The following is a 26054-nucleotide window of genomic DNA, read 5'->3' as shown; positions in this document are numbered from 1 at the left end:
CCTGTAACCGTTGTGTACCGTATTCTACATCTTTCCTTATGACGAAATTTGTTGGAAAGAGACCTATGAATATTTGATTAAACTCGACTTGGTTTCCAACTCATTTCTGACATGACAGAAATGGCTTTTGGCAAAGCCTTTCTAATGTAATGAGCTGAATACAATTGCTTCAAAGCCCCACCTCCGGACATTTCTTCCTCCCCCCTTTTGTTTTCTCCCTCTGGTCTCTTTCAAACATATCGAAGTTTGCGTTGCAACCCAGGTTTGCATGGTTTTTGATTTCAAGACGAGGTTGGAAAAGAAATGGGGGGAGGGGAGGCTGCAGCAAAAACGTGTTCAAAATTATCGTCTCATAAAATAGGTACACACTAATTTTGTGCGAGCTAAAAATTACTCAATTGGAAAGGCAGGACAGGCATTTCGGTTATGAAATTGATGGTATGACGGAGGTCTAATTGCCCTCCCTTGGTTCCGTTGTTGGTCGAAGGTCAGGGGACGAGGCTTCGAGCCCTTAGTTTTGCCACTAAAAAGGTTTCTTTGGCCTTGATTTCAGGGCTACGAAAGGTTTATCCATACTACTTCACCTTCACCACCTTCACCAAAGGCCGATGGGTGGGCGAGAAGATACTCGAAGTCTTTGGTCGAGAGTTTAGAGCCCATCCAGTCGAAGAATACGTGAGTTACATTGTCTGTGCATACATGTTTTTTCAAGCCATGTTCAAAACTTTTGAGGTTGAGTCATCTTTTGTATGTTCATTTTGGGTTAGAAGCCGCACTCTCGCTCTCTCGTGTCTCCATTGACACCTTGACTCTTCCTCTTGGATGAATGTATAAAAGTTGTCACTCTCAATGACAGATGAGGGCTGTAACTTTGTTCATTATTACTCGGTAGGAGCGATGCATTCTGGATGGTACCCTTACCGTCAATTACGACCAAGTGGATGTCGAGTATCGATTACGCCACAATGATCTCCTCGCCAACATTGTCCATCGGTGAGTACTCAAGAGTGTCATCGCTGAGAGAAGTTGCTACTTCTTGCTGCTCACCCGTAAAAAACAGACTTTTAGCTAGCAATTTAGACTATGGAAATGACACGTGAATTTCTGGTTTGGAAATAGTAGAGTTATCTTATATTGTGGGCGTTGTATGACGGAAAATTTAAGGACCTCATCATAACTTGGGTTAAAACTGTCTGGTAATTTGAACATTCTGCCCCATTGGCTTTTATTTCCTTCAATTTTAATTGCTGCTCGTAAACTCCCAGCCATGTAAATCAATCCTCAGCTTCAAAATGTAGTTTCATCCGCCCAAATAGCTAGTTGTGAGACATGGGATCACTTCATCCCAATAATGTCCAGAAATTTAGAAAATCCAAACATCATTAACAGATTGTGTTTTGAGAAACGAGTACATTTTTCTAAAATCAATTTGTTGATTCGGTTGGATAAATGGAACATTTCTCGTCATAAGGTCGACTTCACCACTCAGAACAAGCCGTTACCATCAACTATTTGAAAGACGAAGAAGAGAAGCCAAGCAAGCCTCGAGTGAGTTGGAGAAAGAGTAACATCTGCAATGCACCAACAAGCCTTGGCGGGCATTGTGTGCAAAATTCAATTTCACTCTAATTATAGACAGACTTTCAAATCTGGCTTTTCCCTTGGCTGACTGACTAATCTTGAAGAAAGGCGAACAGAACCAGCCATTGGTCCACTCAGGATCTTTTGCTAGAAAAATGGTGTAAAATCAACAAGAAAAAATATGCCTACCGAGTTCTTGTTGCTCCTCTCCTAATTTCCCCCTTGGCTTTGCATCAATTCGAAACATGAGATTCACCACGTAACATGGTGCATTAGGGACGCACCTGGAGGGCACTCGCATCCAACCCGTTGTTTCCAATGCAGTTAGTAACATCGAACTTGGAGCCTTTAGGTGCTAATTTCAAAATGTTCGCGCCTGCCATGAGCACAAGTTCAGACTCGGCTACAAAACTCCTTTCTAGTTCGACATCAAGATCTGGAAGACCAACTCGAGGTCTGTTCCAAAATCCGCTCCCATAATTCTTCAATGCCCCTCCCCCTTCTCTCCCTAGAAGGCATTATTGGGCCAGATATTTCTGGTCGACATTGGACGACAAACCATCGAGGTCGTCATGACCGTTGGAACAATGGCTCCCGGTGCCTTCAGTTCGTTATCGTAACAATCCAGTCGTCAACGTTGTAATCAATGTAATTGACAAAGTAGGAGTGACTGCTCAGGATGAACTTGAAGAGTAACCTTGCCTAAGAGCCAGCGTTGTCTGTACAACGAAGGAAAAGTCTTTTCAAAGAACTTGCCTGGGCCTCGACGCTTTTGGAATACTAATTCTGGGCCGGATGGAATACCAGTCTACAACTGAAATTGACACAAGGTTCTAATTGTTAAACGTGCGGATGTTAAATTGTAATGTATCTTACCTTTGAGAGCGGCAAGGCAATCTACAGTTTGGGCGTTTAATGCGGTTAATATTAAGCTTCTGAATGTTAAAGAACAATGGCAATGGAAAATATAAAAGAAAGAAACTTGCAATTGTAAAAGAGGGGGAACAGTTCAGTAGGAATTTAACACTCCAATAATTAGCTGAAAAGTCCAATTCCAAAGGAATCAATCGCCGCCCGTCGAAAGTTCGACTTCCGATCAAATCAGGATTCTATCCGGTCCATGTTTGAATGGATATGGGTACTTTCAGGCATGAGATCCCAGTGAAAATGAATGGGATTGAGATCGTTCATCAGGATTTGGAGCTAGTTGTGGTTGACAAACCCGCGTCCCTTCCAGTGAGTCTCAATGTTTCAATTGCAAGAAAGCAGCCCTTGAGAAGTGTCTAGTGGCAAAGCCTGTTAAATCTTGTAGAACGACTTATTTCACCATGCTATCTATTGGATGTAGTATTCAATAACCATCCCGACAAAAGCCACTCCCCAATTCAGTTCCCAATCTGTACATTTGGACCTCCAGAAAACGCCCCTGCTGCCATTTGGGCTATGTGTACTGTAGGGAAGGATATTTCTCGGTTTAGAGAGGAGCATCAATTCGTGTTGTTTTCACTTTTGTTGTTATGCAAATATATGAACTCCCGCACCACAGAACTCAATGTCTCGAGCAACAACTTGATGGTCGCTGACCCAGCCTTTGTCTCTTGATATCTGTGCTCACTATGCACATTGACTGTCGTGATTCCTCGTTGAATGTTGTGATGTTTCCCCATTTCAGACACGAGACACCAGTGCTCTCCAAACCCATTGAAGTTATACATCTGTCTGAAGATCTCGTGGTCTTGGATAAGCCATGCTCTCTTCCCGTAAGTACACACTGTCTTGTCGAATGGAGCTGACTAGCTGGCTGAATGGTTGGCTGGTTGGCTGTGGAGCTCTCGATCTTTTTTCGTTTGACCAAATTGAAAGCTAAAGATCTGGCTCACTGAGCTAGTGGTCTCAATTCGAACAATCGGAAACTATCTATCCCCTCCTTGGATTTATTGCAGGTTAAATGAAACTCACTTATAGGAATCCCCCAAAACCAATGGAGCAAGTGGGTAGAAAGACCAAGAGAAATTAGTGTTTTCACTTCACACCTTGTGCACCCCGATTTTCACAATTTGATGAAAACCCCTGGCAGAGATCTTTTGAAACAAGGAACTATCTTCTATGACTGATATGGATCAACAGCCTCTTTTCAAAGCAGACACGCCTCCATCACTTTCGCTCTATGAATGGCCAACTTTCTTGCGCTAATGTTCACGCGCTGCCTTCTTCTTGTTAGAAAAAAGTTCTAGAGTTAAATTGGACTCATGAAACGGGGACATTCATTCTGCATGTTGGATATGATTCATGTGCAACTCTTCCCTACTGCAATGTTCAAAGACTTCTCTGTTTTTTATAATACTATGTGCAATTCCAATCCCAAAGCATTGTTTTAATTCCTTGTTTTAAAGAAAGCGATGGAGAAAGGAGTCGAGCTCAATATGTTTGGGAACTACAAGCACTCGGGGAGTAATTGATTCTCTTGAGACTTCAAGGTAATGGGGAGTTCATCTCTCAAGGAGGTGTGATGTACTAAAACCACTTGAAAGGTTGGAACACAGAAGAAAATTGCTTTCTGTGGTCAGCGTCCTTAAAGACAGGCCAATTGTGTGTTTTGTTGCCAATCCCCTCAATCGACACAGGTTTCAGGAGAAAATGGATAAAGAAAGAAGCAATGCCCCTCAGAACATCAAGCACTTCTTTCTTTGAACACTTCTTGTGGCTGTTTATTTGGCTATGATGGTCTCTGGTCTTGAAAAGCGGGAGTTGATCCACTCAATGGGCCCATTTTAGATACCCCCCTGCTCGGACGGGTTCATGTAGGATTAACCATGTTCGAATACCGTCTTTTTGGAACCTTGAGACAACGAAAAAGACTCTTAAACTTCATGTTGGTTGGACCCAAGTTGCTGGCGGCGACAATGACCGCTTGAGACTGAACCACTGCATAACCTTGAGTACAAAGTCAGCATTTCCCATCCCTCTTCTACTACGAGAGGTACACATCATCATTACCAACATCCCAGACTGCTACTCGTCACTCCTTACTACGATAAAAATCTGCAAGTAGCCCGTCCCCCTTTCCCCCTTTCTTCTGTGTGGTGTTCAAGTGTAGTCGGTAAAGGCTCTTCTCTGTGGTTAGCCCTAATTTTTCGTGAGCTTTGATCTCTGGTGGGGCGCCATTCCCAACGTTCTTAGACCACCCTCACTTCCTAAGGCGTTGCTCACCTCTTTTAGGTCCATCCTTGTGGCCGCTATCGGCACAACACGGTGGTGTTCATCTTGGCCAAAGAGTACAACTTGAAGAACCTAAGGACCATTCATAGGCTAGACCGTCTCACATCCGGACTCCTCATGTTCGGACGAAACCCAAAGAAAGCCAGGGATATGGAACAACAGATCCGAAATCGACAGGTGCTAAAGGAATATGTGTGTCGGGTGGAGGGAGAATTTCCAGAGTAAGTATATGTGATGGCATTCCAAGGGATCTGTTTCTCGTTTGAGTAAGTTGCCCTAATTTGAGACCCAAAAATGAGCTGTTTGAGCTATTTACGTTAGGTATCAGGTGAAATAATTTGCTAATGGATCCCAACGATTTGAAAGAGCTCTGGTTTGCATGGTTGTTTAGAGTTGATTTGCTAACCAGAATCCCCGATTTCGAAAGGCGACCGCTTGCCAAGAGAGCATAGCTGTGGTTGCATACGAGCGATCTTCGCAATTACTTTGTGGCATACCTCTGAACAACTAGAGACGTCTTCATCTTGAAACAAAAATCCCAAAGAAGAATAAACCATCCCCTAAGGTGTCACCGCAGGACGTTTTAGATTTTCTGCAGGCTTTCCGAGTTATACCGCAACCACTTCAATTATTCAGGTTTCGCGAGCGAGAGCATATATATATTTTTCCAAGCCACTTTCACATGCCCAAAAGGAGACAGGCACAACCAGGAACTCATCAGAAATCTGCTCACATTTCGAGAGCCATAAATATATAACCCACAGTTTCTGGGGGAAAAATGACGCAAAAGTCTGCAGTAAAACGAGGCTGAACACTCCACCTCGCTCATATTTTCTGCCAATTTTCTTATTTCAAAAGGAAAAGCTCATATTTACCTCAGGTGGTTATCATTCTCTTACAGGGGCTGCACGGAATGCAATCAACCCGTCGAAGTGGTTAGCTACAAGATTGGAGTATGCAAAGTTTCCCCTCAGGGCAAAGAGTGTCGTACGGAATTTGAAAGATTGAGTTTCAATGGATCCACGAGCGTGGTTCTGTGCCGACCTTTCACTGGACGTATGCATCAGATTCGCGTTCATCTCCAATACTTAGGCAAGTCGCAATCCTTGAGCCAAATGCTGGTCTAGACCGGGTACAAGGGCGTCTGGTGCTCAACGATGGAGCTTCTTTCTTTGCAGGTTTTCCTGTCATCAACGACCCCTTGTACAACCACGTGGTCTTCGGCCCAACCAAGGGAAAAGGTGGCATCATTGGCAAATCCGATGACCAGCTCATACAGGACCTCATTGCCATTCATAACGCCGAGAATTGGCTTGGTATGGATGGTGATTCCGAGTTGTCCATGTTCAACAAGGACGGCAAGAAGGATGAGACCCCGGGCAATGGCGTGGCCACTCCTTGTGATGAGATCCTAGAAGTGCCTGCCACGAACGGTATACTTGACAAAGATGGGGCTGGGAGTGACGATGAGAACGGTCATTGGGCTTTTGATCCTTCCAATGCCATTGAATCCTTGGAGAGAAACCCTCAGGTGCCTAAGAATTGTACCATTACCAGGCCACCCCCCATTACCCGACCAGGACGGTAGGTTTTCGTCGCATTTCGAGGTTGCGAGGGGAATCTCCTTTGGTACCGGAGATTAAAGCGACTTTTGCTCTATAGGGAACCTGTGGTCATTCGCCAACCTTTGGAGCGGGAGTCCACGGAGACGATTACTGAGCAAGACAACGAGCTTTTAGCCAAGCATCAAGAGTATCGCTACCATCCAGAAAAAATGACTTGGGACCCCAATTGCTATGAATGTAAAGTCAAATATCGAGATCCGAAGCCGAAAGATCTCGTGATGTATCTTCACGCATGGAGATACAAGGTAAATCATGAGCAAATCAATCCACTAAAGAAATGAAATGTTTTCCCAACCGAAAGGCAATACTTTGTCGTAGTTCCAATGTTAGCTATTATTACTAGTTCAATCTTTTTTGTAAGATATTTTTTGCATCTAACCTAATGTTTTTTTCAATTTTCAATTTCCAATTTAGAAATCATACTTATCTTTATTTGTAGGGTCCGAATTGGCAGTTCCAAACGCGTCTCCCGGATTGGGCGGAGGAAAACTGGTCTGGTCCGGTACTTTGAAAATTGAACATTGTGATCGTAACGAGAAACGCAAAGTCTTGGATTATCTTTGTTATTATTAATTGACATTAGTATCATGTTTCGTCTCGTTTTGCTACCATTGCACTAACTAGTCTCAAATGAGTTTGAATTTAAATTTTTGGATCACCCCTCAGATATGTGGGAAGCATCCGCCAAGACACCCTCCTGACCCAATCCCCATCCCTCTCGATTTAGCTTGAACTGAAGCCACCAGAAAGAAATGCTCAACGTAAATTCAATCTCACAACGTTCCAACTCGGCCCCTAACCAAGCCATCTCTAGACCCGATTTTCTCACTCTTTCCAATACCCAATAAGTCCCCTTCGAACTCTGCCGCCCTCCTGTCTCAGTCAATCTCTTCATTCTTGAAACAGTCCTCAATAATTTCTTGAGAATCTCAACCTTTCTCAACTTCCTTAGATATCGAATCATCATCCCTCACCCAAGCATGGTAAAGCCAATTGGTAGTCCTCTTATGAATTCGCTCTTCTCACCCACCCACTTCTCACTGATTTTGTACATACTCCTGTTTCCTATTTGGAACAAGAACCAGTCCCCCATTCCAAGTTCTTCATCTTGAAAAAATGCTCAATTTAGTTTTTCACTACCCCCTTAAAATTCCTTGAAATTACCATGCACCTGATATTGCTCATTGTATTTTATGCATTCTCGTTTTCAGGGTTCCTTGTTTTCTTACCTTGCCAATTGTTAGCCATGAGAACGAAAACGCCTCGAGATTGGTTATTTTCGGTAGTTCCAAATTCCACAAGTCATTACTCGTAGATGATGAATTGATGTAGAGCTAGACAGACAGACAGACACCCACTCATTCTTCAGGCAGCCCATCGCAGCCATGCCTGACGGCTACATAAACTCATCTTTCAATCTTCAAAACTATTTCCTTCCCAAAGAGATATGAAAGTTTCCCCAACTTTATTGAGAGCGCCCGATTGTTTTCCCACTAAAATTTGAACCGCTTACACCCGCGTCTCTGTTTTGGCGCCATGTTTACGAGTAAACAACGCAAAATGATGAAGGCGAGCGTGACAACTCGAATTCTCGTATTTCTCCAATTCTAACGTGCCTTATTTGATTCTTGAGTGTTCTTATCAATTCCGTTTCTGAAGTGGGAAAGGAAGAATTTCCAAGCGGTCCAGGACTATCCTCCTCGGCCCTCGTCAATTTTGGAGGTATCTAACATGTAGCTGTCTTGTTTCGACTCCTCTTCTTCTTCCAGATTTCAGCTCTCTTTCTCAAAGAAACTCTCATTCTTCAATATTCAACAGGTTGTTACTACATACATCTCTATACTACGATTACTCCTACTACTACTACTACTAAAATATTAAACATGTTAAGACAGTGATATGGCATGAAAGAAGATGCTCATCTTGTTCTTGGAGTTGTTAGCCAAAGGTTGTGACATTATCTCACCCCACCAAGGAGTCAGAATGATGGACTTGAGACCTATTTTTGAGCCGTAGTGTGAGGTTGTAAGGGTTGTGTACGGATGTTTTAGACAGGGAAGGGACAAATTGCTCTCCAAGGGACGATCCAGAGTTCGTCCAGTGTTTTGAACCCCCCTTAAATCTCGTTGTTGGCTCTTTTACTCCGGTGAAGTGCATCGTTGAGAGAAAACCAAAACAGTTGATGATGCCAATTCAATCACCACCGAGAAACAATCTTCCTCGCATTTCTTCCCTTTCCTTTCTTAAAACCCGTCACATTATGTTGGTTGTAGGATTTAAACAGTGGACAATTGGTTGAGGATCTTTCTTGAGAGCCTCTCTCAGATGAGATAACATCAAGGATGTTTTTCAAACAAGACAAATGTCCCCCCCCCAACGAAAGAAATGATTATATGCACTCAGTAAGATATATTATAACTCTGGTTACATTAGAACAATTGTTACCATTACAACTATTATTCGATATAAAAATACCATCGTCAAGCCCAAGGATATGCTAATAAATTCATTCTTGCTCTTCAATTCGCGACTCCTTCTTTACTTAGATATTGAGATAGGATTTCAGATTCCCTGAGGACCATCTCGTGAAAGACGTTGGATTGGCCCCGATGTGGCCGCTGAGCGTTCATATCCTCCAAGACTTTCAAGATATCAAATACATCACGATGATTGGACACTTGGGCATGAAGTTGCCAAAGTCCATGACCACGTTCCTTTGGGTCCTGAAAAGTAATTGGAAACCTCGATATCGAAATAGAAACGATCTCGATCATTTACAACAGTTTGCCTTTCTATCTTCCTACACCATAATCGGGAACAAAGCTTCGATTCTTGTTTTAAAAGGGCTTACAAAAAGTGTGGAAAAATACCTGGTTTTTGGAAGGGTCCAGGATTGGACTTTTCGTGTGGGAGCTCAGGGCGGAATCGTCATCGACGGCATTTAAAACATCAAAGCCAGGACAGAGCTTGAAAATCGATCGCCGAGGATCCGACGTCGCGGTAAACCAATGGCAATCATTAGATGGATCTGGTGTCAGCAAGGATATCTATGCGTACAAGTTTAGCAAATCGATCAAGATTGGATCATCAATCGGAGCTTGTCGAGTAAAAAAGGCCGACCATATAAGACGTACCTGTGACCCTGTCGTTGGAAAGGCATTCTTTGAGTCTCGACAAATGCCGCTTTCTGTGTCTCGCAAGACAGTTCGCATATCCTCCACTTTGAATTCTGAAAAGAGCAAATCCTTATTTGACTTGAACTCGGTTGTCATACAATATTCATCAGTAAGTTTGAGAAAAAATGTCATCATCATTATTATGCCTTAAAAAGGCTATTGTACATACGCTCTTGTTTCCCGGACAAAATACTCCGATTATTGGGATGACAAGCGTCTTTGTGTCAAGCATGAATTTTGCGGCAGGGCATTCACTCACGTTTTTGCAGACTTAATTCTTCTAGGAGACGTTTTCCGCAATCAAATCTTTCGTTGGGTTGCTCCAAATCCCCTGAGGTAAATCCACCAATCACCTTTTTCCAATCAAAATCCTCAATGCCATCCCACCACTTTTGTTCCAAAGCGTGGGATTTCAATTCAGGATGAATCTTCTCGATGGACGTTCTAATACTCATACAGTTCGAGATATTGCGAACCCCCTCTGACATAGATTTCTACCATTAACAGACATCCAGAATATCGGAGACAATGCAATAAATACTTTTTACTTTCTCGGCCACCCAAAACCGATCTGCCGTCTCGAGAACCCAAGCTTCCTGGTGGTCGGCTATCAAAAAGGCGTTGTGATACGAAAAATCCGGAATGATATCCGAGCAAGGACCCCCCTGTCCAAACTTCTCCAACAGATCTGTGATAACGTTCAGAGCTTCCAGGGCATTCTTAGAGCGCTCTAATCCCAATCTGAAACCAAATCGTTCCCTCAAGCCTTGATTACAAAAGATGAAACTCGTAAGTGGATGAAGATTGACGTCAATCGGCCAATTTGGCCGTGTCATTACCCCCAAATGGAGAGCCGTAAAAAGGGGCTATTGTTAATCCTACATTACCGCAAAAGATCCATGCCCAACAGTCTCTTCTGCAAATCATGGCTTTCGTCGCTCAGTCTGTTCCAGACAGCTTCATTGCCAATCGTCACTCCATACTCATTGACGCCCATTTCTGCTCCCCACATCCAGGCAGGTTTACTCAAAATAACGCTATAGGTTTCCTCTGTTTGTGGTATGGCAATGTAGGTACACTAAATGAAATCAGAGTGAGAGATATGAGGGGGAAGTACTTGACATGACATGGTTACGCGTTTACTTGAAGGTCTGATTTGGAGTGCAAAGTTTTCGGCACAAAGATGACTTCTTGCACTTCGCCTTGAGGACGATCCGAGTTTTTGCCGAAAATGAGGGCTTTTTCAGCCGTAACATCAGGCATGAGCACGAATGTGTCACAACTCACAAACTTGGAGGCCATTTTAAGCTATAACAAAAAACAAACTCCGTAGACAAAATCGACGATAATCACAATTTCAATTGGTTGTTTTAGTTGTTCGCTCGTCCACAAGTCAACGAAGAGAGAAGGGTTTTTGTGACGTCATCCCTTAAGCTACACTAGCCAAATTCCAAAAACGGCGGGAAACTCTCGTTAACTTTTTTTTTTTTGGTTTATTCACTTGAATATAAACACATTATAAACATATTGAATATTGACAACTGATTAGTGCTAAAATGGAAGAAATTGGGGTCCTTATCAGTTGCAAAGCATTCCTTATATGACCATACAAACAAACGGAAGACATTGAGAATCCGAGGTAAGACACATGTTCGGCCAATGATTAGAGAGGCGACGATGAATCCAGAGGAGAAACAAAGGAACCTGAAAGTAATAGAATTAAGATGCTTGCGAATCCAGAATAGGCCTTCGAACTAAACTGCAAATTTGAGTTGCTAACTAAGAGGCACAGTACCATAACCCTGTAAAACAAGATTTTAAAAAAATTAGTGCCCTCTAGCCGTGTCGCCAGAATGACATTAGAACACAATCTCCGAATCTTTCAGGGATGTCCAAATTATTTCTAGCTTACTATGAACATTGAGATCTATTGCCAAGGCTTCGATGATAAAATATAACATTTTTTTTAAACGTTGTGGTGAAAACTTACATTTTTATCATCTGACATACTTGTGTAATAATTAACCAGAATGATCCGAGATCATTGCGATTAATAATAATAAATTGCACCTACCGTTCCTTTGGCCAAAGCGAGCAAATGATGTGATTTGATACAAATGCTTTTAAAAACAAAACAACCACTTATTTAAGATAATCCATAAACTATATAAAAAATGAAATAAAAAAACACTTAGCAACCCAAAATGAAAATGATTTTAAAAATTCAATGAAGTAACAACGTTATTGTATCGAATAACAAAATTCATGGCAGATTGTTCTTGATTGACTAGGATTGCTCACGAATAAAAGGGAAGGATAGACCCAAGTGGGAATTTACGCATGAAAAAATTCGAAACGAATGTGAACTGTCCAATGCATTGTAAAAGAGGGGACAAGTATCCATCATTGTTAAAAGACAATGAAATGAAGCACAACAGATGAACTTTTATTTGCTTTGCTAAGGAAGTGTACCTTAGAAAGCAAATAAGCGCCTTCCTCTCTTGAGTCCCCCTTTTAAAAGTGTTTGTTTCTTATGTTTGATTTGAGATGTCGATGGGCGCAGATCCTAGTTTTATAATAGTAAGATATTTTGGTCCAACCTCACTTCCAGAGCCACCGTAATCCTCTCCCACGCACAAGCACACTCCGTTGGCGGAGAATGGACAAAGGCTCAATGAAGGGTATATTTCTAGTCTGAATCATTATAAGACTCTCAGAATTTTGATCGACTTCAGAATAGTCCTTTTCTGAACATCCTACATTGTTTGTAGTATGTTCTATAAGCAATTTCATCCACCTCAGTTGCGGAGCGTAAAGCAATCAATTCCATCTGTATTTTGAATAGGGAGGCTACTCCACAGGATATCCAACACACACTGTAAGATACTAATGCTGATCCCGAGCCCTTGATCATTCCATCATATTGTATTATTCAGTCCTTAGAGTGAAGCGATATTCTACCGATGGTACGAATCCATGGCAAGATAACAAATGACAAGTTGAGGTAAATCCATACCATGCCACTTGTACTCATCTTAACCCAGTCGTGGCTCAACCTCGATCTCTGGATCGTTGAAGCGTTAGTGGAACAAACCGCTCCGAGCCTCGAATAGTTTCCACAGAGAATAACGAGGAGAGAGGCTGTAAAAGGAGGGAAGTACATTGAAAAGAGACCTCACCAGAGGTTTAGGCTGCCAGTCGTTAATCGAGCTCAGAGCCTTGAACTTGAGCTAGAATATCCAATAGGCTGAGCCATGATCAGGTTCTGTCCTTATGTCCTCTTTGTCCTGACCCTTTGCTCGAGTGCTCAGGCAGCGTTTGCTCCCCCTGGACCACGTGTCTTGAATCAAATCAGCGACGAAAAACTGGCCGAAATTCTCGAAACCCTACCACAAGTGGACAACGATGAGCAAGGGGAAGAAGATGTGGACTTCACCCTAGAAGATGAGGAGCAGCTCATTGATGACCTCATTGACTTAAACGCCGAGGTTTTGCTGGAACAAGCGCCCTCAGAACTATTCCAATCCGTGAAGAAACGAAACCATGAGAAATCTAAACGTTTCACTGTGGACTTTAATGGCATGCAAGTGTCGTATCCCACTTACGTTCGACTGAGTCGACTCCAAGCTAAAGTGGTGAAGCTTCAAAAAATGATCCAAATGCTACATCGCCGATACACCCCCGAGCAACTTGACGGGCTTCCGCAATATGGCAGACTCATGGAACTTTATCAATCACTTCGACCCCTGCTCCCCACAACTGCTATCCAAGATATTCTACAACCCGAGGCCACTCCCATCCAAGGCGTTGTCGAGAAACGATCCTTTGGATCCAGGCCCACTCTTTCGAACCAAGAACGAATGTTGGCCATTTTCGAGCACGTCGGAGACTTGGAACGCCTAATGGAGCGTATTCGACAATCCACGCCCGCTGAGCAACTGGATCAAGACCCCCAATGGCAAATTCTAATTCATCTACACCGAGAGTTGAACTCGAAGTTGGCCAAGTACTCGTTCTACCACAACATGGATTTCAGCCGTTCTGACAGTCAAGTTGGAACCGATTTGGGCCAACGGTCCAAACGGTCCACAAAGTTCAACGACGTTTACGTGTCTGTGCCAGAGTATGGAAGGCTTAAGGAAATGCAAAAGACGGCGATGAAATTGGACGTCCTCTTGAGGAAAATGGTCAAGGATATAGGGCTGAATCGCTTGCAAAAGGACACCAAGTGGAATAAACTGGTTGAGCTGCGGCAATCCTTGCAGAAACTCTTACCTGAAGACCACCCAGAATTTGATGTTGTCTCCGCAAAGAAAAGAAGTGTCGTCATGGACTTCAACGGAGTTCAGGTATTTTGAATGCTTATTTTTCTCCACGTGGCCATCGTAGATTATATTTTCTAACTATGAGAGTTAGTTACCTTCCCTTACACATTTAACGAAGAGGAATTGGCTAATACAAAAGCAATTGGGGTAAAGATCATTGGTTACGAGAAAAGGAATGACATCGTTTCAAAGAAACGTTAAGGCAATGATTGAACACTAATCAAGTAAAGTCTGGCAATAAGAAGGGGCCCTACTGGTTGAGGCAAATTGGCCTTCTATTCGATTTCGGTGATTACCTGATTGGATTGATGTAATACCTAAGCAGCCTCTCTTCTAAGAATTGTATTCACTGAGGTCTTGTATCAACGGTTAATCAAACAACTACGTTCATTGGGGCTGCGAAGATTATTGTACATATGTACATGTAAGCTCTGCTTGTATCTTTATAAGCGTCTACATAGACATTTGCTCACGACATAGTAGTACTAGCGTGTTTTTAGCCGAGCTTTATTAGCTGATTTCGTCTTTCTCTTTAGGTCAGTTATCCTCAATACTTACATTTGATGTCGCTACAACGAAAAGTGCAAAAACTGGACATGGTCATGATGAGGATTTCCCAGATGAAGTCGCCCGAGGAACTCGCTGGAACTCCTCAATGGGGCAGACTCCACCGATTGAGGCAAGCTTTGGTTGGACTTTTGCCAATTGGAGGTGGAGAACAAGATTCAAATTAATGCCACAACAGATCAACTTTCTTCAACTTTGAGCAATGTATTATTCCTACTGTTTTCGATGAAAAAACATTTAAATCTTCATATGAACGGCTCAAAATGACAAGCTTACGTTGAGTGACTCAAGGATAATTTCAGTTTAGATGGTCCATCCAGTCTCAAAGTGGCAGCCACAGCAACAATATAAAAAAGTATATGTTTAAAAAGGTTATTGTGTTGATAACCACCACTCTGAAAGGTGCAGCATAATATTCTTGTACATAGGTCTCTAAATATACTAAAAACCATTCTCTCCAATTTAATACCCCAAGCGAGGTGTGTCCCCTGGACTCATTAAATGATTTTTTTCGTAAATGGACATCCAAGCATTTTTCCGTTCGCCTCTTGTTCCTTGTTTTTCCATGATTTATCTTAATCCGGTTTGGCTAGCTTGAGACCTTCCTGCTTCTCGAAATTGGGCAAACCATCCGCCAGTGTTATTATAAGTACATGTATCGTCATCTTGGTGAACTTGCAGTTTGATGTCCATGGTACGCAAACTCCGTGTGATAATTCACTCCATCTGATGTGTTGGGCTAGACTTGTGAATAAATTCGAAACAAAACTCTTACCAGCGTATCTCAGTGTTTTAACTTTTACAAAGCAACCAACTACTGTATAAACTTTAAGTTTCATCTTGACCCGATATTATGGGCTGATTCTAGCCATTGGAGAGGAAAAACGCTCATTTCCTAGGGACGGCCTTGTCCCGGAAAATTAAGCCTCGTTACAGAAATAAGGACAAACAAAAATATAAGGTAGTGCCACTAGAACCGATAAAAGTCGACATATTTTGTGCGATGATACTAACACAGTTGATTTTAATTCATTCTTGTCAACGTTATTAGTTCACTTTGTCAATTATGATCGTGGCAATGATGAACGCACATTACCTTCGCACCCATGCTAATTTGGATCACTCTACAGTGTGAGGACGGCTACTTGTCAATCGACATACAAACAGCTGCAACTTTGTAACTCCTAGACTGATTCAAATGTTTCCTTAGGATAAGTTAGAACAGGCCCTTTCTAGCAAACGTGAGAAAAGACAGAAGGCCAGACACCCAAGGAAAGCCCACATGGGCCGCTCTCAAGCGCATGAGTCAACGACCCCAACCGTAATCATGGTCCAAGTGATGACCGCAAACCTTATTCTCGCTCGTTTTGAAGGCACAAAACACATTAACAAGCCATGTTGTGGTTCTCGAAATGACAAGAAAATATCTAAAGACTTCCAGGATGAGCAGAAGTCCAAAATTGAGAAAAATGCCCATCTCTGGAATTTCCGGGAAGTACCAAGAAATGAAAATACATCCTACATACTTACATTTCCTTTAAAAAAAACTTCAGTGATGTCAAAAATGAATCCTACACACACCAAAATTGAGATCAAGTGGCAAGACATGATTGTTGTTCTTCAAACAAAAAAAATGTTTCAGTGTCATATAGTAGGCCACTGTTTTTCGAAAATCGTACATTCTCGAAATCTCTTTTTCTATTCCATTCAACGTATGCATTCAAATTTGCTGTCTTTAATTTTATTTTTTTCCCATAGATTTTGGTTAGTTATCGATATTGAAATTTAGATCTCTGGCAATGTGTTATATGACCCCTTAAAACGATACTTCTGACCAATTCAGTGAAAGAAATGCTACAATGATGGCAAGCAAAGCTGTTGTATTATCGATCATGTCTTCTGCACGTTAAACACTAGTCAGGATATTTAGCCTTCTATGAATTGTCAGGTGCAGACATTTCATCTTGGTGTATATTAAGACCAATCTCAGTGAATTCATCCACGGATTCTACATACGATATACAAGATTATCAAACATGGTAGAAACAGAATTTGGAATCAGAATAAGTTTTTTGGGAAAGAATTCTTTCGATATAGCTGCTTAAAACAGATCTATTCTGAATTATGCTTTGACTTAATCCATTTGTTGATTTAATCCACGTTTTCCAAGGATCCATTGATCGAAATCTTAATCATACTTTTCAGCACGGAAATCTTTTTAGTACTGTTAACTTTCCTTTCGAAAAGGCCAACTTTTTGCCGAACGTTTTCCCAGCATCAAGTTTTTGCTTCTAGAGCGTGTTTGCGAGTGACAAAGTATTTTTTGCGAATCATGTGTAGCTGTGACGGATGGCAATCCCAGTAAAGGTAATAATGGGCAAAGACACAATAATCTTCAAATTTGTGACGCATATTACTTTCGTGAGAATGTACTCGATAATCATCTATAAAGGCATAAAGCCATCAATTATTGGCTTTGGCAAATTGGGGCTGTCTTTGAAAATAAAGTTGTTTGAGAATTGCGCTTGAAAACTATTGTTCAAATCTGCCTTGAGCATTATCTCAAAAATCCAATGTTCTCCCAAAAAGAAACCAAACGAGTACTTGCAATGTAATCAGCAACTTAAGCAATCCAAGTGAACAATCACACTTTGTATATCAATCACAAATTGATAACCATTTCGTATCATGCATATCAGGAATAAGAAGGTCTACTGATTTAGTATCCGCTAAACAGATTGATACCCACGGATATTTGGTACCACTCTTCATGTATGATAAGAAAACAGAGGGACATACAATTTTGATGGTCTTGTTAACGCTACAAAGTTTCCAGACAATAGACGAAGATTCTGACAAAATTTGCATGAAAAACCGAACCCGACAAAGGAAGGGATTCCAAAGTGTAAGTTGTCTTGCATAATGTTTACATGTGATGATGAATTTTGAAACAAATGGAAAAAATCTGTCGACATTAGTAGGGCGAGTATAATTAGCTTGTAAGCCCAATTTCAGGAAAAGCCTTTGGTAAGCTTTCATTGGGCTAGCAATCCGTTGAAGTGAAAAACGACGGATTGAATCAGTTTACCAAGAAGAGACAAGAGGATCCAAAGCCCTTCATAAGATTCATTTTACTCAGGGTACACATTGCTTCAAGCCAAGAAATCAGGCTAGAATTCGTTCAGAGGCGGATATCGAGCCTGACATCCAAGATAGTACATCTGCTCGTGAGGTCTCCCCTCTGTCAAGCGGAGATTGGTGCTGATCTATTGTATTGTTTACTGTGTAAAAGCCACTCAAAAACACAATGTGTACGATAGAGTATTGGCACAAAAGAGGCGCTAGGAAAAAAAAAGACACGAAGGTTAGGGTCGAGATAAAAATGGTGGGAGAAGAAGTAAATAATAACATACATCAAAATTCAAGTTTACCCTCCGAAAAGTGGTACAGTACCGAACGCAAAGAATGTCACACATGTAAAAAAAAAAGAAAACATGAGTAATGGCAAAAAATACATCAAGTGCTCTTGGTAGCAATCAAGTTCTTGAACGCATAAGGAGTTTTTGGTAGCCGAATGACAGGGGCTAGAGCGTTCCAGTGATCCACCACCCAAATAAAAAAGGAATTGAGTCGTGATGAGGTCCTGGCAAAGGTCTTGCGGACCTCTTGCTCAAAAAACGCACCTAGTGGCCCTGATGGAGACGTCACTGACTAGGAGGATGACACCATTCACAGAATAGAGATTCCAGATTAGCATTTGTCGATTGGATATCTTGAAAAAGTAACCAAATAAGCTCCAATTCTTCGCCGCTCCAACGATGGAAGATCCCCAAAGATGTAGGCGATCTAGATAACCCAGACCCACACTTTCTGATATATTTTTTCAAAGTATAGAATGGGCAAAAATCAGTCAGGTTTTTCCATTGTACGGAGGGCGCTATACTGTATTATGGTCAGCAATAAGTCCTAGAGCTTTTCGAAACGAGAGGTTGATCTCAAACCCTTCGTTATGTCCTTACGATTTCATCCCGTCTTTCTCCGAAATGTGGATCAGTGGAACGCATTTTCCAGTTCTTCTTTGTTCAAATATAAAAAAGGCTGACACTCAAAGTGTGTTATGTATCAGAGCATTGCTTTTCTGTTTGTCTGTGTAATTCCATCAAAGTTTTGTTTTTGTGTGTACACTTTTCTCAATTGATTTATGATTTTTGACCCATTATCTCATTTTTTCCCAATTCTGTTTGTACTGTACCTTACACAGTTTGTTTTTGGAGTGGCTGGAAACAATGAACAACATTAAAAGACTAGTTCTCAAAGATTAAGATTTTGAAAACTCTTGTGAAACCTTGCAATGCATTTGATACACATGCAGCCAAACTAGCAGATTTGTGAGAAGCTCGCGAGCGTATCATTAAGCACCTAGTTTCCTCTTTTGACTTATTAGCTACTATTCTAACGAAATAGTCATTGCATCCCATCAAATTTGGGGTCATCTTAAGATATGGACAGAATTGCCATGAAACAGGTACAGTTCCTCTAACAAATGATGCAAAACTTCATTAGCTTATTTCTTCGAAATGTATTTGATATCTTTAAAATATATCAAGGGACAATCGACGAACCGTAACCCTTCATTTTAATAGTTCTGGGGATTACCTTCCCTGTAGTGGTTAGAAAATTCGGTGAAAAACCAAATCGATGAATTCAACAGATGGTCAAATTCAAATGAAAGATATGAATAGATGAGAACATTGAACGAAAATGAAAAGGACAAATTTTATCCTTAAAAGCATTGACCCAAAAATAACAGGGCGAAATGTTTTACTACGCAAATTACATGCATCACCAAACAACAGAACGATGTTCTTTTAGTTTTGAAACATTTTGCCCATTTTTGGCAGGAAAAAGGCATGCTAATTCCAACTTCTCTTGTTAACAAATCGAAGAAATTCATTCTCTGTATACCCTTAAGCCGCATTCCCGCAATTCCCACCATTGAAAAAGTGACCGCAACAAGGAATGGTAAGCGAACCGAGCGAGCGCAGCTTCAGATAAAGGAATGAGGAATGGGATTTTTCTGCCACAAAAAGGTGTAGATCATTTTTGTTGAACAGGTGAGCGCTCTGGTACTACTTGTGTGTATGCACTAAGAGTACGTGTATGAGTTGGCATGGGCTTGTTCAAGATTGGCCAATCTCAGCAGGGCTTCATTAAGGTTCTCACATCGTACGTTTCCCATCACACTATGTTCGTTTGATTTCGAGGCGAGTTGTGAGCAATCAAGTTCAATTCCAGTCGACCATTCGGAATGTTCCTGAGAACGTTCATCGTTCATTGTGCCATCTCGTTATCTCTGGGTTTGGCCTCAAATTGGGATGGATTGGAACAGGACCTGGATCTCGATCTCTCGAACGTGGCCAAGTTGCAAGTACAATTCGGAGGAAAAGGCGAAATCTTGGAGGTGGATTTAGGGAAGGAGATCGCTTTGAATCAAGTCCAACAAGAGCCGGAAATCACTTTCGAGCCCGAATCAGGAGCCAACTACACTCTAATCATGGTTGACCCAGACGCACCTAGTCGTAAGAAGCCAGTTGCCAGGTAAGAAAACGCATAATGAACCATTAATCATGATCAAATAATTGAAGTGAACCCGAGTGGGTCTCAATCAACGAACAGTTTTCCCATGAGAGTTACGTACTTTCTCCTTCAGGGAATGGCTTCATTGGCTTATGGTCGACATTCCCGGGGCCAATATCAAGGCAGGAAAGGTGATCACTTCATTCAATCCGTCTGGGCCTCCTGCCAGATCCGGATTCCATCGGTATGTTTTCATGCTTTTTAAGCAATCCTCCTCCTTGAAGAATCTGAAGCGGATCAGAACTAGACGCGGATTCAAGGTGACCAAATTCATGGAGGACAATGGACTGGGAAACACACCTGTAGCAGCTAACTTCTACATAACTCAAAGGGCTTGAAGAAAGAAGATTTCCAACATGCGAGGAGCAAAATTATGCATTTTGTAGTCTTTTTCTCCAACTATTTATGTACACTCGTCAATGTCAAAGACTAAGACAAGGGTAAGAAATAAAGTGCCCTCAGCCTTTTGTGCTTGTCTTGATGGTTTGACGTCAAAGGGGAACAGAAAAGTAGTACAAAACGGCCGAGATCGTGAATATGTGGCATGATAATGAACCCGTTTGTGGTTTTTTGGCCAACATTTGCCTATAATGTTTGCTCGCAACGTTTTGTTGCACACAATGTGTAGGCGCGTTCATTTTCCCAGCAAAAGCTCAATGACTTTTTCCACAACTCCCAACTGAGTTCAAGTCAACTTTGGCACTTGCTAATGCTTGAAAGTATTACATTTCGTTTATTTTGCTCATTTTTTCTTCTTTTTCGTGACCTCTTCAGGTTCAAAAACAATGGAAGGGTCTTCGAATCGATGAACATTGGGGGCGTATTCCTCCTCCGGAAGTTTCTCATATTGCTCGGGAAAGCAAGTTGGAAAATGTTTGGGCGAAACTGTCTGGTCTCTGAAAGGTAGAGCAAAACCGATCAGAGGAACTCGAACATTTCCGACCGGAAAATATCTATACAACTTTCAGTTTTCATGGCGCACGCAAGTCAATATGTCATTTGAAGCACTTCCTGGCTATTGGGACCCCATCTCGGTGGGTTGGCTAAACTTTTGAAGCGTTGTAATGGATCTGCATTTGGCAGAAAAGTTCTTAAAAGTCTGGAAGGCAAAATTGGGTTAGCAGGCGAAGACTAACTTATGTTAAAATTCCAGGAAATACGGACATTTTGGCAAATTTTCAAATGGTGAAGACAGTTTGTAAATTTTTTACGACACATTTGAGGATTAGAGGCAAGTTACCAATAGTCCTTTTCATTCTCCTCTGCCTTCTCTCCCTGCGGACAAACAAACGTAAAGGGACGAGAATGCGCTCCAAGATGCCTGATTTGAACAAGGCATTTCTCGCTGAATATCTTATTGTTGATACATTCTAACACCATAAATAACCTACCAACTCTTCTGAGAGACCTTTCAAATTCTAAAAAAGTAAAATCATCAACACTTTTGACCTCTAAATTGAAATAAACAAGGAGCTATATATTGTATACTTGTACCATACCAGCGACTTTTTGTGATCGTCTTTTTCCATTAAATTGTCCTAAAAAAACTAAATTTAATTCTTGACATAGTGATGTTTAAAAAGTTGCTAGTCAAAAATTTGTGAAGCTGTGCTTTTTGTAGTTGTTCTATTATGTTAGAAATGATGATTGCAAAAGTTTCAATCATGAAGTATACAACCTCCTTTAAAATGATTATTTACATGTCATAATTGTTCGGAATTTTACCCTCAGATGCTTGGAAAGGTCTCACAGATGAGTTGTAGGGTTATTCTTTGTATCACAATATTTTAGCAATACATTTTTCATCTAATAATCCCTTGATGAAATCTGACATCTTAAAGCGTGTTCTCTCGCTTGTACGTTTCTTTGGCCGCACCTACAGTAGACGAAGCAGAGGGCACTGTCTCGCTTAATGAAAAGGACTATATAAAATCATGCATACAGTAGTCGTATGTAGGGTACAGTAGGGGCACCAAGAGGAACAAGTGCGGTTGTAAAAAATAAACAACATAATTTAACCCTCACTTTTAAGTGTGCATTACCATTCTACAATCAATCCTTCTTGAAACTTCGGTCTTTGGACATATTTTTTGCGGACTTCTTTAGCACTACTGGGAATGTAATTCCCAGCAGTTCAAGAGGAAAAAAGTGTTCATTTTATTTAACTTTATAGTCATATAAGACCTGATCCACCAATGAATTACAATTGGCAGATCTGGCTAGCCCTTGAAAATAAGGTTGATCAGAAATTTTAGTTACAAACAAGTCTGCAAAATTGAAAGAAAATGATAGTCGAATTTCTTGATTACGTCATTTTCAAGACATCAAATTTGTTCAATAATTTGGACCTCTTCAAACCAATCTTAATTAGTTACTCATAATTTTCTTCACAACAAGGCGATTATGGAAATTATTCTTTTTGGTGGGATTTGTGTGCTTTTCGAATTGATAAAAAATCTCAAAATATTGAGATTGATCCCAAACAAAAGTTGGCTTCTTTCTCTCCTCCTAACAATATGCAAAAAAGGTCATTTTTCCGATAATAACAGCATCAATATAAATTAAATTCTGTATGTAAATGTTGATGGAGGGGCCTTTTCGTGTCAATTGTTAAGAATGATCTAATGACGCTCTAAACAAACGCGACAACTTGCTCAGTCTGTACTACCAACGCAGCCCATAATTTAGAATCTTGTTTTTTTAATTTTGGTGCTAGGGTCGGAGGGATGAGCCTCGCCCGGCCAACGAAGTCAGCCATCACATTGTCCTTATACTTTTTCAGATAGGCAGTGTCATGTCCGTATCAGTTTTGGTTCTCCATTTGTGGGCAGGGTTAGCGTCTAAAAGTTTCCTTGAGAAAGGTCGAGGAGGAGAGATTCGAACCGGGGACCTCTCTCGGATGAGGAAACTGCGCTTACCACTGCCCAACGTCTCCTCTCTTTAAATAGGGGTTACTTCGAAGGCGGGATTCGAACCCACGCCCTCTGGGGAACCAGGTCGTGCCTCTATCGAGTGCATTAGACCACTCAGCGCTAATGTTGGCTAGACATTATCAAAATAGACATTGAATGCATTTCAAAAAATACCTCGTATCAGTGCCCTTCTTTCAAATCCGCTCTCTACTTATTTTTCTGCCGGACTTAGAGTAGGTAGGAAACGGTTGAGGCTTAATTATTGGGACGAAACTGATGAGGTTTGAGAGTGGTCCATGTAAAGCTGTCAAACCATGACTAATGAATGACCCTAAACCATCTTCCTTATGCGTTTGGTCTTTGAGCGTTGGAATTGGAATATCCCACCTGCCGGTTATCATGGATGGAAAGGCGAGTACAAATTAGCCTTCGCTAGAGGACTATGTTTAGATATATTATCAGAGAGGGAGCAAGTAAGCAGAGATGTCGTGAGTGCTAATCACAGATTACTGAACGCCGCTCTCATCTCCCGTGGAAATTACGCTAGCAGGATCCCCTCGTCATCCTGATACTAGATTAATCTTTTGGCCACGGCTAATTCGATGTCATATCAACATTGAACGTCCCACTTCTTTATAACCATCACATTCTATCAGGATTTTTCATCAAGCTTGAAAGTCTCTTTGCATCCACGGAGCTTAAAGCGATGGACGCTAATAATAAAAATCAAGTGAATGGCATTTTTGTTGTGGCCCAAATATCAAAAAGATGGGATTTTTTCAAAATTGTTGGGAATAAGTTCTATTGGTTTACACATCTCGATTATTGAACAATTTGGAACTTGTTCCTTCCAATTTATCGATGTTGTGGAACTTTTGATTGACAGGTTGAAGCTACGATTTTTGACGGCACTGATCGAGGTAGAGGCTCTAGTCGATCGATGGGTCCTTCAATTCAGGAAGCTTCCAACGCAAAGTTATCCAACTCAGTTCACTCAAGATTTAAACAAATTGTAAACGTTTGATGTTTACTTACTTTCCGCGGGTCCGACAATCAAAGACCTGCACAAATTCCTCATGCGCACCGGCAATGGCCTGGCCCTTAACATACAAGACGTTATGCTCGTAATTGATTCTTAGGACCTCGAGTCCACGTTGGATAGTGAAGTTGCCACCCATATGTCCGGGCATTTTTTGCCCCGGCCAAATGCGGCTTTTCCGACCCGACCCAACGTGACCCGGTCTTCGATGGCTTTTGGTCACTCCACGGGCGTCGCTCGGCATTCCAGCGAATCCGTGCTTTTTCATTACACCGTGGAATCCACGACGAACACTGGAAGCAGTTAAGAAGAATTCAATCGAGGTTTGGGATCAGTTATTGGCGTGTCGCGGGTCAATAATTGGTGGTTGTAATTCGAGAACCGAACTAGGAACGTATGGTGAAAATAAGTTATGGTAGCCTGAAACTACCATTGTGCGTCGGGGAACCTACTTTGGAAAAGTCTTAATTGACAGCGACACAATTAGTTGATTGCGGATGATCCAATTAGGTTCCTAACTTAGCACCACGGAATTGGTTCTTTTTACAATCAGCCACTCATCCCTTAAGTTGACAAGATGTAGAACATTACCCCGAGGTTTTTGAAAAGTTTTATCGAATAAAGGTCTTTCCACACGTCGGACAAAAAGGGAAGTCGATAATATACACCAAAAATAGTCATGCTCATTTTAATATTAATGCAACTTTTAAAAGGTCTAGCAAACGCCACACACATCGATCTCTAACCAAGTTATCGCCTACGCCGCAAAATGATGGATGAAGATTGTAACACTCAAAAACCAATATCGATGCCGAAACTGATGGTCTCACATCAACAAACGATGCCTTGAATACATAGCAAGTGAAGATCAATCATTTGTTTTATACAGCCCGATTGTTCGGTCACGTACCTACGCCCCCTGACATCCACGAATTGGCCTACATCAAAATGAGCGGCTGTCAATGGGGTACCCGGTTGAATAAGAGCATTTTCGGTGACCGGGAACCGAGCCAGCTTCTTCTTGGGCATAAGACCAGATTCGGTAAAAAGACCGCAGTAATCTTTCGTGAATCGACTGGGATCCGCACTCAAGGCCCCAACTACCAAGCAGCCCAAATGGGTCGATCGAGCCGGTTTCCATATGAACGGGGAACTCCGACGAAGCGCCGTCTCACTCTTCTTGGCCAATTCGGGTGGAACATAGCGAACCACATGATTGTCTTCAATCTGATACGAGCAAGAACAAAACATGAATCCGAGCCAAGTGGCTAGCCTGATCCGTTTTAATGCCAACCTGAATTAAAGTGGCGATCACGCGTTTGCCATTTTTGTACCACATGGGTTGAAGCCCAATTTTCCGTCCCAAGAGTCCACATCGCGTCGTCCCGCGAGCCCAGTCACCTCGGGCCCAAGGGCTCAACCCATTTTTGAGGGGTGAATCGACTCGACTTATGGGTTTGGCATCCTCAAAAGATCGTTGAACGGCTTCGCGCAAAAAGGCCAAATTGGCCGGGGTCAGCGGCTCGTCCGGGACTTTATTCGTCTTCTTAATATGATAAAACGGTTTGTGGGTGCGTCGGCTTTTGATACGTGACTCTAACGTATCACCCAGATGTAGATCACGACTGAGAAGCAGACTCAAACCACTGGCAAAGCAATTCAAGATTTGCCTTTACATTACTGGCTCTACCGTATAATAATAATCAAACATCTTCACCACCTGAGAGACGGCGGGACTGGTGGGGCAATCCGATGAGTGGCGGCTAAAGACCACCCGGTACGCCACATGGCTGGCTGGAAGTCAGAGTTCTTGTCCGAACTGATGGATTCACAAAGGCTGGCTGGATGGATGGATGGAGGCAGGGGAACCTGAGAGCCAGGCAGTTATCCACTTGGGACGGAAATGCAGGCGTGTTGTGAGAGGTTGTCCAATACTAGTTCCTCGAATTCCGCCTATCCATGGGGGTCGATTT

At 41.8% G+C, this 26054-nt stretch overlaps 5 protein-coding genes across 5 annotated transcripts in view; 3 read left to right on the top strand and 2 right to left on the bottom strand.

The window, feature by feature from the left end:
• Nucleotides 1–8948, top strand: part of LOC131885745 (pseudouridylate synthase RPUSD2-like) — a 40379-nt gene extending 31431 nt beyond the window's left edge. Inside the window, exons 4-11 of the mRNA XM_059233886.1 lie at nucleotides 554–675; nucleotides 893–993; nucleotides 3254–3341; nucleotides 4801–5021; nucleotides 5702–5892; nucleotides 5979–6384; nucleotides 6463–6670; nucleotides 6865–8948. Coding sequence (XP_059089869.1) covers nucleotides 554–675; nucleotides 893–993; nucleotides 3254–3341; nucleotides 4801–5021; nucleotides 5702–5892; nucleotides 5979–6384; nucleotides 6463–6670; nucleotides 6865–6936 — 1409 coding nt within the window. The 3' untranslated portion in view covers nucleotides 6937–8948. The remainder of the gene's footprint in view (nucleotides 1–553; nucleotides 676–892; nucleotides 994–3253; nucleotides 3342–4800; nucleotides 5022–5701; nucleotides 5893–5978; nucleotides 6385–6462; nucleotides 6671–6864) is intronic.
• Nucleotides 8815–11016, bottom strand: LOC131885746 (secernin-3-like). The gene is made up of 7 exons (XM_059233887.1): nucleotides 10745–11016; nucleotides 10489–10679; nucleotides 10143–10342; nucleotides 9861–10082; nucleotides 9560–9654; nucleotides 9296–9472; nucleotides 8815–9148 (listed from the first exon to the last, which is right to left on the bottom strand). The coding sequence occupies exons 1-7, from the start codon at nucleotides 10901–10903 to the stop codon at nucleotides 8945–8947; spliced, it is 1248 nt and encodes a 415-aa protein (XP_059089870.1). The 5' UTR covers nucleotides 10904–11016; the 3' UTR covers nucleotides 8815–8944.
• Nucleotides 11017–12769: 1753 nt separating this feature from the next.
• Nucleotides 12770–15263, top strand: LOC131885737 (uncharacterized). Its single transcript, XM_059233878.1, has 2 exons — nucleotides 12770–13950; nucleotides 14463–15263. The coding sequence occupies exons 1-2, from the start codon at nucleotides 12856–12858 to the stop codon at nucleotides 14658–14660; spliced, it is 1293 nt and encodes a 430-aa protein (XP_059089861.1). The 5' UTR covers nucleotides 12770–12855; the 3' UTR covers nucleotides 14661–15263.
• Nucleotides 15264–19687: 4424 nt separating this feature from the next.
• LOC131885742 (protein D2-like) lies at nucleotides 19688–20597 on the top strand. The gene is made up of 2 exons (XM_059233884.1): nucleotides 19688–20091; nucleotides 20204–20597. Exons 1-2 carry the CDS (start codon nucleotides 19802–19804, stop codon nucleotides 20466–20468), a joined length of 555 nt encoding a protein of 184 aa, XP_059089867.1. The 5' UTR covers nucleotides 19688–19801; the 3' UTR covers nucleotides 20469–20597.
• A 243-nt stretch (nucleotides 20598–20840) lies between these two features.
• Nucleotides 20841–26006, bottom strand: LOC131885738 (large ribosomal subunit protein uL3m-like). Its single transcript, XM_059233879.1, has 5 exons — nucleotides 25802–26006; nucleotides 25376–25727; nucleotides 24992–25308; nucleotides 24078–24374; nucleotides 20841–21026 (listed from the first exon to the last, which is right to left on the bottom strand). The coding sequence occupies exons 1-5, from the start codon at nucleotides 25867–25869 to the stop codon at nucleotides 20873–20875; spliced, it is 1188 nt and encodes a 395-aa protein (XP_059089862.1). The 5' UTR covers nucleotides 25870–26006; the 3' UTR covers nucleotides 20841–20872.
• Nucleotides 26007–26054: the final 48 nt, after the last annotated feature.

Source organism: Tigriopus californicus, chromosome 8, assembly GCF_007210705.1.
Source record: "Tigriopus californicus strain San Diego chromosome 8, Tcal_SD_v2.1, whole genome shotgun sequence".
In the NCBI taxonomy this organism is placed as follows: Eukaryota; Metazoa; Arthropoda; class Copepoda; order Harpacticoida; family Harpacticidae; genus Tigriopus; species Tigriopus californicus.
Note: the sequence above shows the minus strand (reverse complement) of the source record. Positions and strands in the feature narration are given on the sequence as shown.

Bases quoted from the DNA above. Each gene is read 5' to 3' on its own strand.
- LOC131885746 (XM_059233887.1), bottom strand. From the start codon at position 10,903: ATGGCCTCCAAGTTTGTGAGTTGTGACACATTCGTGCTCATGCCTGAT. The intron at 10,680-10,744 runs GTAAACGCGTAA...GATTTCATTTAG, and splicing joins ACTCCAAATCAGACCTTCAA to TGTACCTACATTGCCATACC. The intron at 10,343-10,488 runs GTAATGTAGGAT...ATTTGGTTTCAG, and splicing joins TTGGGCATGGATCTTTTGCG to ATTGGGATTAGAGCGCTCTA.
- LOC131885737 (XM_059233878.1), top strand. From the start codon at position 12,856: ATGATCAGGTTCTGTCCTTATGTCCTCTTTGTCCTGACCCTTTGCTCG. The intron at 13,951-14,462 runs GTATTTTGAATG...CTTTCTCTTTAG, and splicing joins TGGACTTCAACGGAGTTCAG to GTCAGTTATCCTCAATACTT.
- LOC131885742 (XM_059233884.1), top strand. From the start codon at position 19,802: ATGTTCCTGAGAACGTTCATCGTTCATTGTGCCATCTCGTTATCTCTG. The intron at 20,092-20,203 runs GTAAGAAAACGC...TTTCTCCTTCAG, and splicing joins CGTAAGAAGCCAGTTGCCAG to GGAATGGCTTCATTGGCTTA.
- LOC131885738 (XM_059233879.1), bottom strand. From the start codon at position 25,869: ATGTGGCGTACCGGGTGGTCTTTAGCCGCCACTCATCGGATTGCCCCA. The intron at 25,309-25,375 runs GTTGGCATTAAA...TGCTCGTATCAG, and splicing joins TGATCGCCACTTTAATTCAG to ATTGAAGACAATCATGTGGT. The intron at 21,027-24,077 runs GTAAGTAAACAT...TCTACCTTTCAG, and splicing joins GATTGTCGGACCCGCGGAAA to AGACCAGACAGTTTCGCCCA.